Below are 11,428 nucleotides of genomic sequence, written 5' to 3'. Positions count from 1 at the left end.
AGAGAGAGAGAGAGAGAGAGAGAGAGAGAGAGAGAGAGAGCGCTGACTCATACGGCATGAACAGTTATCAGTTTTAATCCATAGAGGTCGCTATTATCATTGTTCCAAGAGACATAAAACTTAATAAAGTGACATCCTGTTGTGATTCATATTGACAAGAATTCAAACGGAATTTCTAAATAAACAGGTGTTCCAAAATTACTCATGCAGCTGCATTTAGCTTATTTCTCTACACTCTTATAAAACGCAAACTGCTTTGAGAAGCATGCTGAACAAAATTATAATCACTTTCTGAAAACAATGTAATGGGCATAATTTTTTCAGAAGGGTTTTGATCTGTTTGAACAACAGATGGACTTCACTGTTTGCCTAGTTAATGGAGGCTGTTTTATATCTCCGATCAATGGTAGTCAAGATCTGGTTATTATACAGGGAATAGGAGGATATAAAATACAATGAACAGCATGCTTATATAAATTCCTACTCACCAAAAGAATTAAACATTAAACATGACTACCAATTTACATTTCAACAATGTAAATATTGAGGAAGGAGGATATACTGTATATGAGCAAAGTACACATAAAAAAATAAAATAAAATATATAAAAACAAAAATATTTTTTACATTTTATATATTTTATTTTATTATTTTATATTTATTTGTTTTTCATATAGAGCAGTATGACTATTTTAAAACCAAAATTATAAAAAGAATAAAATGTTATAGAAAATGTTATATACATACATACATAACCATAACCATACATACTTAACCATATTTTGAGGACAAATTTGTACCCAAAAGTGAGCTAAACCTGACAAAATCTCCAAAAACCTCCCTTTGGGGACGTCCTCATTTGTAAAACTGGTATAAAAATAAAGTAAACAACGTTTTTTAAAATTGTAAAAATGCAGAAAGTTTCCTGTACGGGGTAGGTTTAGTAGGGCGATAGAAAATACAGTTTGTACAGTATAAAAACCAGCTAAGTATAGCTAAGTAAAGTGTGTGTGTGTGTGTGTGTGTGTACTGGTTTATATATACTGGTGGAAACTTAAACCTGACTACACATAGACTCATGGGGACTCGTGTCACGGTGGGGACCTAAATTGTGGTCCCCACGGGTACAAAAGCTTATAAATCATACAGAATTAAGTTTTTTGAAAATCTAAAAATGCAGAAAGTTTCCTGCGAGGGGTAGGTTTAGGTGTAGGGTTGGTGTAGGGCAATAGAATATACGCAGGGCCGCATTAAGACCTCAATGGGCCCCGGGGCTATGACTTACTGCAGGTAAGTTGCTACGGCAATTGTTATTTTGCATTTTTAATGCAATTTTGTTTAAAAAAAAAAAATAATAAAAATTTGGCTGGCCAATCAAATAATGGGCTAAGAAAGCCATTAAATTTAATTTCTTTGAAATTATGGATTTCAAACAATTTACAGAAAATGTGCATACTGTGCAGACTTTGCATACTACATACTCCTGCAATAATAACTGTATTCTAATCCAAACAAGTTAACAGGAACAGCAGCTCTTTCAGTCTTGACATGGCACTGATTTGCTTTACTGTTAAATTTAAGATGATGTTTGACGTTTGAAGGATCAAAGGAGGTGAGATATTTTATGTAACTCCCATTATAACTGCATTGAGGATGCATTCAGACAGGTAAGTCTCACACAGTGTTGACTATTAAAGAAAAAGGTAAAATGCACACACATGGGAAAAATCAGCATGCATTCATAGCTTGTTGGACTAAGACTTTGATTGGATAAAAAGTTCTAAATTAGAAATAAACCATAATAAGTAATAATTCTACATGAGTCTGAAATCAATTTGCTGGAATCCAAAGTAACAAACTGTCTATAAAGGATATGTGTTGCAGTCAAAACTAGACCAGTCCCATTATAATCAATAGCACTGTCTGCACTGGAAGCGTCTGTTGTGTCACGTCGCTCTTTCATTTGATGGACACATGCAGTTGGCCCATTTCTATTTTTGATGCACTGCAGAACTACTTTAGAAATTTGATTTTCTCAAAGTCTGATACAAAATTGACTTACAAATATCACACATTTTTACTATTAATTTTATGCATAGCCAGCTTGTACTCTTACAATAAAATATTTATAATTTTATTTATGCTTTCTTGTTTCTAACCATATGCACAAGCTGTAGAAATGCCAGTTGGATTTTCATTGAAAAAAAAAACTGGATAGCAATTTTATTGATCATGTCTTGCATCAAACTATATTCCACCCCTCTCCCGAATCCCAATCTCCTCATGCTAATGTATAATAGAACTGATACTCTGTTCTGAGCCTCATAAGAAATCCTACCAAATCACTTTATGATGCATACATATGACAATACTATCTGGATTTATTTCTTGTATGTATTAATAATATTGCTGTTAAAAAGTTTGGGGTTGGAAATGTTGCATTTGATCAAAAACAATACTACTGTAAAATATTACTGCAAATTTAAGTTAACAATTTTTCTTTTACATATATATTAAAATGTAATTTATTTCTGTGATCAAAGCTGAATTTCCAGCATCATTACTCCAGTCTACGGTGTCACATGATCCTTCAGAAATCATTCTAATATGCTGATTTGCTGCTCAAATATTTCTTATATTATCAGTGTTGAAAATACTGTGTATACAGCGCTGTCCTTTGAGATATTTTACTGGAAACTGTCATTTTCTTTCCTAGAACAAAGTATTTGAAAAGTATCTTTCCTAGAACCGGTATTTGAAATGGAAACCTTTTGTAACACTATAATTATCTTTACTGTAGATGTTCACATATTCAACCCATAAGAATAAGCAACAACATGAGTAATTGTAAGATATATTGAGCATCATGAAAAGAAAACTAGTTTGGGTTTCCATGCATCCTTTATTCCTTTATATGCAGTACAATAACCACTGTGTTGCACTGAAGCAACAACCAACAGAAAGAACAATAATCTGTCTCGCGGCACATTTAAGGCTTTAAAGATATAAAAAATAAATAAAATAAAAAAACAACAAAAAGAAACCTACACACAAAAGTGTCTGTACCAACTAGGGTTTTCTCTGCATTATATTTGCATACTGTGATTCCAGTGTGAATAAAAATCAAAGCTAAATACCATTTACTTCATATTTTACATACCTATATATATATAGAGAGAGAGAGAGGGTGTACAGTACGGTTATCTTACAAACCAGCATTAAAAGAGGTGTAAATATTAATAATTACTGAAAAAACATTGTAAAAATGTCAGTATCAAAAGCAATGGCCGGCTTAGATGTGGTCAGTTTCTGCCATTCCTTAAAAAGTCTCAAAGAGCTTCATCTCCAAACAACATCATACATGAACCGCCCACTGCATAACCTTACAGCGATACAACAAGTCAAGCTAACCGACAACAACTTCTGCTATACGTTAAAAACATCCAATCAGACGATCGCACCGGTTTGGTAGCAATTCTGATCATTCTGTTGTGTAGTGCTATGGTGAAATGTCTACAAACACAGTCCTTCATTCACCGTATGGGGGAAAACATTGAATGAATAATTCATTTTCCTGGGTTTTGTGATTTGTCCGTTGTCTGGAAAAGACGATGAACGTCAAAACGATGAGGAGATGCGGTACCTTATTTATATCTAGCGAAGGTTCGGTTTTCACAGTGATTTTCCCATTAGAGTAGCAGCGAGCAGGAGCCCAGAGAAAATCTTCAAAATCCCCTTTCTGAGAAATCATTGACAGGAATGTCGGAGCGAAATGTCTGAAAACATAAGGCTTATTATAAGGTCAATGCTAAAAGCAACAGAGAGCTTAAAGTTTCACATTTTTAATACAACCCACGATTAGAACGATGTAGTGTTTGCGCCAAAACAATGCCCTGAATGCTGTGTTGCGACAAAGCAATGTGTTTCACCGCTGAAAAGACAATACGACGACTCTTCCCCACTGTATTCGAAATCACAGACAGTACGTCTTCATTATTTACGGGTCAAGTCACTTCCACAGGTCTTAATTAGCCCAAGTTACAATTATTTCGGCCGAACAGTCAGCGGCCTTTACCACACAAACGCATGTGCGTATGAACGTGCCTAAACACAAACACACACATAAACTGGCCGTGTAAAAAGTCAGTCACTGGTTGATCTTGTACTAATCAACTTGAAACAAAACGGAATGCTATGACAATTCCCGCCAAAAAAAAAAAAAGATAATCGAAAACAAAAATATAATAACCTGAAAACACCAGCACAATAAAAGTGCAGTTTAATTAACCCTTGAGTAGCATTTTTAAAAAAAACATTAGCAGAAAACCAAGAGAAAATATCAAATAGTCAAATACAACGTATTGAATGCGGTGCAAAATGTTAGCGTTTTTTCATCAAGTATAAAATAATAGTGTGGTTCGAAATCATCAAAACGCCCCGCTCCTAAACAGAGAGGGACTTCGTCTTTTTTTTTTATCAGCAAGTGCAAGTACTGATGGCGTCCTCAGCCCTGGGTAAAGGGGAACCCTACACGACACGTGTGAGTGAGTGTGTGCGCGCCTCGGCTTCAGGAGGTAGCCAGCTCGAACGTGATAAACTGTTTGAGTCTCTCGAGGTACTGAGCGTAAAGCTCGATGTCGTTGTGCCCGGCGCCCTCCACCCACAGAGGCTCCACGGCACGCGGACATCGCTCGTAGATGGCCAAACCGTGGGAGAAATCGATCACTTCGTCTTCTGTGCCGTGGATGACCAGCACTGGAGACGCCACCTTTGACACCTTGTCGATGCTGAAACACATGAAGACATGTAGAAGGTGTATTAGACAAATAATAAGTAAATCAATGCAAATGACAGATATTTTTCTGTCAAGTATCTTGCAAGTTGTGAATTTATTGTTTTTTTTTTATTGCAGCACATCATCTAATCCACTTTACAGGTGTTCTGGTCAAGCAGCGGCAAAATAAATCAAGAAAGAGACTGTCTGGCATACAAGGCAACCTTTAAACGATCAACAATAGTTTTTCTTTTAACATGCAGTTTAAGGGAAAATTTTAAATAAATAGCACAACAATAATAAACCAGGATGGAAACATGTAGATGTCATGATTACAATGCTGTGCATTAGGGATGTTAATTTTAACCGTTTAACCGACCATAAGAATTAAAATTTTTGCATAACATCACGGCGGTACTGTGATAACACTTAACGGTTTAACAGATTTTACTACATTTTTTTACTACACTACGCAAATGTTTACAAACATTATAATAAACACTGTAAACATAGCTAGGCTATTTTAGTTCCCCTCACAACAAATCCTTTCAATTAACAGTATTTAGAAAAGAACAAGACTTTAAAATATAAGAAGCTATAGCAATATAAACGACAAGCCAAAACGGATTCATTTAGGCTAAAACGAAACTGAAACCAACGTTGGGTCTCTCATTCCACACAAAATCAAACGTTTCCGTATTCGCGATGTATTTGAATGCCAAATATTATTTATGTACTTCACTCGCGTTCCAATATCCACATAAAAAACAAAATTTTTGCATAACATCACGGCGGTACTGTGATAACACTTAACGGCTTAACAGATTTTACTACATATTTTTACTACATTTTTTTTTCCCATATGTTTGACTGACTGTATTTTATTATGATAATGAACAGGCTGCATTGTCAAGGTAGCAAGCAAATTATTATTTATTATGTAGCCTACTTCACTCGCGTTCCAATATCCACGTAAAACAAAAATTTTTGCATAACATCACGGCGGTACTGTGATAACACTTAACGGCTTAACAGATTTTACTACATATTTTTACTACATTTTTTTTTCCCATATGTTTGACTGACTGTATTTTATTATGATAATGAACAGGCTGCATTGTCAAGGTAGCAATGCTTAACTGTGTGCGAATGCGGCGCCGGCGCAATCACTTGAGTTGTTTCCTTCTAACAGTGGAAGAAACTACTCCTTTTAGTCCTAAAGATAATCGGAATTGTAAAAGGTTTGCCTTTATTTGTGTACATTCACAATAAAAACAAATCTTTGTGCTTGACCATGTGAATCCTCATGTTCTGTTGTTTGCTGCTTGTTGCGCATGTAAAATTAATCCCCGGGAAACAAATGTTAGTATTTTTAACGGGTCACAGACACTTATCCTGTCTAATTTAATTCAATTCTAATTTAAAATAATCTTGTCGGTTAACGGTTAATAATCGGTTAACGAGCTTTGGTTGTCGGTTAGGAAAAATAACCGAAATGAACATCCCTACTGTGCATCCAAAATAATTAAGTTTTGGCTCAGTTGTTGGTACTAAAATAATGAAAGTTAATGATTCAATAATAAAAAAACAAAATTTTCATTTAAAAATCTTAATGGGGGGAGGGGAGGTTTCCCAAAAATATTATGCAACAACTCTTTTCAATATCGACAAAAATAATAGATGTTTTTTGATGACCAAATCAGCATATTATGATTTCTGAAGGATCATGTGACACTGAAGACTGGAGTAATGCACCACAGAATTGATTTAAATTTAAACTGCAATAATATTTCACAATATTTCTGTTTTCACTATTTTTTTTATCAAATAAATGGTGAACGTAAGAGACTTATTTCAAATTATTCACACTACCAAATTTTGGGGTCAGTAGTGTTTTTGAAAGAAATAAGAATTGAAATGACTACATGCTATTTGTTATGTATGCAAACATTGCTTAAAAATAAATAAATAAGATGACTAATAAGACTATCTATGTGTTAATGTATTAACACTCCATGCATCTCAAAAAGCCGTTTACACTGTACTATTACTCAGCATATTGTCAATTGTCATATAATTGCAGTAAACACAATTTCATAGGTTAATCGCTACACCAGCTCCACCCCGGCTAGTGCAGGTCTGCTAACTCACCCGTGATCCTCACAGGACAGTCCAGAGGAGAGTCAAACAGGCATGCTAATTAATTTGTCGCTCAACATGCCTAATTGTTGCTTATTTTCCTCATTGGTGCACAGGCAATCAAATTTGAGTAAGTGAGGAGATTAATGCGTGACACAAGCTGATGGAATAATTACACCGCCTATGAAGAATGATGCAGTTATCCAAACACCAACCAAATAAATATGCAGCATGAATTTCAACCCAGCACATTCCAGTGGATGACTGACAAAGTGTAGATACTGTATTTTTATCAGGCAACACACAGGGAAAAGCTTATTCTTATATATAATCTGCCAGGGAACTCTTATTAAAAAGACTGTTTTGCAGTCTTTATCCAGACTTTCCATCTTTAATTGACCGCACGCAAAGAGCTTGATTGATAGGCGATCTGACCAATCATAACATCACATTAAAGAGCCACAAAACGGTACTTATTGTTTGAATTTCTTTTTAAAAAAAAAAGACAAAATCTGAAAGCTGAGATCATGTTTCATACCAGAAGTAACCTGCTGTGTCTTGTCTGTCAGCGAAGGGTCAATTCTAAAAGAAAGTTCTGAAACTTATGAGCGAATAGTATATTTCATGAGATTTGATCGCAAAGTATAGGGATCCCATGACTAGAAGGTCTATAACACAGCACAGTAGTGTTGTCAAAAGACCCGGTACTTTGGTACCAACCGGTGCGGGTGTTTTTATATCACTGTAGTTACGGAGGAAACCGACTGTCTTCAGAAAATTATGGATGTCATTCTCATTTCATCTTGCCTGTAATGCGTTTGTGAGCACAGCGCTTATTTGATTACAGCATTTACTGGGGAAACCTCCATCTCTCCCGCTCTACAAGTGCCTCCTGCTGGCAGAGAATGAATTTGCATATATATGTTGCCACAAATAGAGTGCAAGTCTGTGGGAAACACCAATGAAATGAATGCTGTTATTAGAGTAGTTAATCGTTAGCATAAGCGCGGCTAACGCTAATATAATGAGCATTAGAATGAAGTTTCTTTATTAACTATTTAATGCTCCTATAACTGTTATTATGGTAAAAAAAAACAGGAGGACATGATGATATTTACTATTTTTACACACCAGAGGCTTTTAAATGAATTGTGAATCTAAAAAATGTGTGTTAGAGAATGTACAAATGGTTAACATTGTTTGTGTCATATCAGTCAGAAAAGCAGTTCTGGGCTTTTAAAAAAAATTAAAAATTTTTTAGCTAACTTAGTTGTTATTCTTGGCTGAATATCTCTAGAAGGCTTTCAAAATCCCTTTTAAATTAAATATGTACACAGTTTGGATTAAATGAAAGTATAGTCAAATTTTTTAATTACCATGTTTTTGTGTTTTGCTTTGGTACCGAAATTGGTACCGAGAACCGTGGATTTTCACTGGTATTGGTACCGAATACTGAAATTTTGGTACTGTGACAACACTACAGCACGGTGACTTTTTCCATACAGTACACTTGACGTTATATAATTTTCTAACAATAAAATGCATGAAACGTGTGACTTTTTTTTTTTTGCTTTTTCATTTGAAGGGTCACTTCTATGCATTCACAGGTTTCGGTTTAAAGAGATTTTTCACCCAAAAATGAAAATTCTTTCACCAAACAGTTGATGGTAGCCATTGACTGCCAACTGTTTGGTTATCAACATTCTTCTGTTGAACACAAAAGAAGATATTTTGAAGTAAGGAATTCATACAGGTTTGGAACAACTTGAAGGTAAGTAAAAGACAATTTTCATTTTTGGGTGAACTATCCCTTTAAGATCTGATTACATTCAGTGTTAACCTGCAAAAATACAGAAAATCACAGCATTGTATCTGGCGAAATCTATTCGATAGCATTCATATTTTATATACAGTATATACAGTAAACCATTTGAAATCTGCCATATTTATTCATAGACATTCTAAGCATGCATATAATTTTTTTACGCCCAAATGGTAAAAAACCACGTTAACTTGATATTTCCTACTGAAACAAAGTTTGGATGGGATTTTAGCTTTTTTATGCCAATAACCTTCAGTTATATCACTGCTGTGAGCTATGATTTGCTGCTTGCTATTGCTTGTCAGAGGCGGGTGGAACATTCATTCATTCATTAGAACATTTTATTGAACAAAAATGTGAAAACAACACTGTGAACAAGAGTCATCATCAATATTTTCAGTCTGTGAAGAGAAAAACTGTCAATTTTAAAACAGCATATCTGTTATGCTAGCATATAGACAGAGACATCCTCAATGCTAACAAACATCGACTAAAATCCACAAAACTGCATTCTGTTTCTGTGAAGCCTGTAAGAGAGCAGAATTGATTTGCGGCACTGGCTGACTTCACCTTCACCTGACTCATCTCTTTCTTATTAAAAACTGTACCACCTCAGCACACTTTTTTCCCAACCGGAATGATTCACTCTTGCCTAGTTTTGGACTTTCCATCTATTCCTGGATTTGCACCTGACATTTCACTCTTGCATTCAAGAAAGACTTCACACTGACTGGTAGTGTGGTTATGATGCTGGAATATCTGACTGATGAAATGCTTAATAAAAAATATAAATGTTTAGTACCATCGATACCATGAGGAAAAAATGCCACAACATGTTAACAAGTTAATTTACTTTTGCCCATAGTCAAACTATTTTATCAACTAAAACGGAGGGGGCATTTACATGACAAAATTTTCAACTAAAAAAAAATCTTGTGTTTTTTCCATTAATTTGCAAAACAACAGCATTTAGGGGGCCTGAAAAACTTTAGAATTTGTGTTTCGAAGTGCATGTTTTTGAAAATGTTATGATCTCCATGTAACCTACAATAATGCAAATTTGTGAAAACTGTGACATCTGTACGCGAAACTTTTAAAAAAAAAACTTTAGTATAATGATGTAATGTAGGGCTGCCCCCTAATAGTCGACCAGAAGAGGCTTGGTCGACCAAAATTTTATTAGTCGCTTAGTCACAGAAAATAAATAAATAAATAAAAATCCACAGGCAAAGTCACACAGTTTGTGACGGACAGATACCATTCATCGACCCTCAAATATATCTTATCATCTGAAAAACGTAAGTATTAGCAACTTTACAAGGCCACTCAATCCAACGTTAACCTAAAGAAATGTGTGCTATTGAAGTTTTTATGCAGAGTGTGGAAGCTGAACATTAGCGCTCACTGCAGGACAGATGGAGGCGCCGGTGCGCTCACTTGCTCTTAAAATACTCAGTCATTTTTGGTCATATAGATAAGAGTAATATAACTAGGGCTGCACGATTAATCGAATGTGATTGTCATGCACATCTTGTCAGTAAAGCCGGTTCTGTGATTAGTAGTAAATCTCCATCACCTGCTTTCAGATGGAGCAGCATTTACTACACAGAGCTGTAGTTCTCTGACAAGCTACGCAGGAAAAAAAAAAAAGAAAAAAGAAATAATCGTACGATTATGAAATCGAACAAATCGTTCGCGATAATGACAGCTGTTTGCGTAGCTTCTCAGTGAACTACGGCTCTGTGTAGTAAATGCTGCTCCATCTGAAAGCATGTGAAAATACCACATTTAATAACATATTTTTACTCCAAACTCACTTCATAACGTCAGCCGAGTGTTTGAAAAAATTCATTCTGAGAGATGTGGCTTTATTCTTACACAGAATAAAGCACGCAACATATTTCATAGTATTAAGCAGTGATAAAGGCTATGTCGATTAGCATTGCATTATAGATATACTTTATTGTAATGAAAATTATAATAAGAAGAACTCAGATAAAGCATATATTGCCGTAGTCGTGTGTCCTCTGGCCTTCGGATGGAGATTTACTGCTGATCACAGAACCGTGCTTCACTGAAAGATACGCATGACAATCGCAGCTTCTGTCGAATCGCGATCTCGATTCCATTTCGATTTATCGTGCAGCCCTACTCTGCGTCCAATCAAACTCTATGGTATTGTTGCACAAAATTATCTCACTTGGTTAAAAATGACAAACATTTGGCCCAGTGTTTGTCCCATTTGCTAAACTGGTTAATCGCCCTTCTGCAGCCGTTCATGCATTTTCAAAATTGTCAATTTTCTTATTCAGTTAATACATTGTTTATTGTTGGGCCTATGCAGATCGACAATAAGGACTGCATTGTTCCAAAAGATTATTATTTGTATGCGTTTTAATATCTTGCCAATTTAAAAACTCAAACAGAGAGCGCTTGATACTTTAATAAGGATTAATCTACAGTAGGGCTGCACAATAAATCGCATGCGATATTTAATGCGCATCTTGTCAGAAAGCCGGTTCTGTAATCAGCGGTAAATCTCCATCACGTGCGTGCTTTCACATTGAGCAGCATTAACTACACAGAGCCGTTGTTCACTGACGAGCTGCGCAAAAAATCGTGCGAATATGAACGTGGTTTTGCGCAGCTCGTCAGTGAACAACGGATCTGTGTAGTTAATGCTGCTCAATGTG

The 11,428-nt window shown here is 35.4% G+C and overlaps 1 protein-coding gene across 1 annotated transcript in view; it reads right to left on the bottom strand.

Moving 5' to 3' along the window:
* Nucleotides 1–2,888: 2,888 nt before the first annotated feature.
* Nucleotides 2,889–11,428, bottom strand: part of LOC107737205 (protein ABHD17C-like) — a gene marked incomplete at its 5' end in the record, with an annotated part of 18,812 nt that continues 10,272 nt past the window's right edge. Inside the window, one exon of the mRNA XM_016548650.1 lies at nt 2,889–4,787. Within this exon, the coding sequence (XP_016404136.1) occupies nt 4,568–4,787 (220 nt within the window). The remainder of the gene's footprint in view (nt 4,788–11,428) is intronic.

This window comes from Sinocyclocheilus rhinocerous, unplaced genomic scaffold, assembly GCF_001515625.1.
Source record: "Sinocyclocheilus rhinocerous isolate Xijiao unplaced genomic scaffold, SAMN03320098_v1.1 scaffold7333, whole genome shotgun sequence".
Taxonomy (NCBI): Eukaryota; Metazoa; Chordata; class Actinopteri; order Cypriniformes; family Cyprinidae; genus Sinocyclocheilus; species Sinocyclocheilus rhinocerous.
Note: the sequence above shows the minus strand (reverse complement) of the source record. Positions and strands in the feature narration are given on the sequence as shown.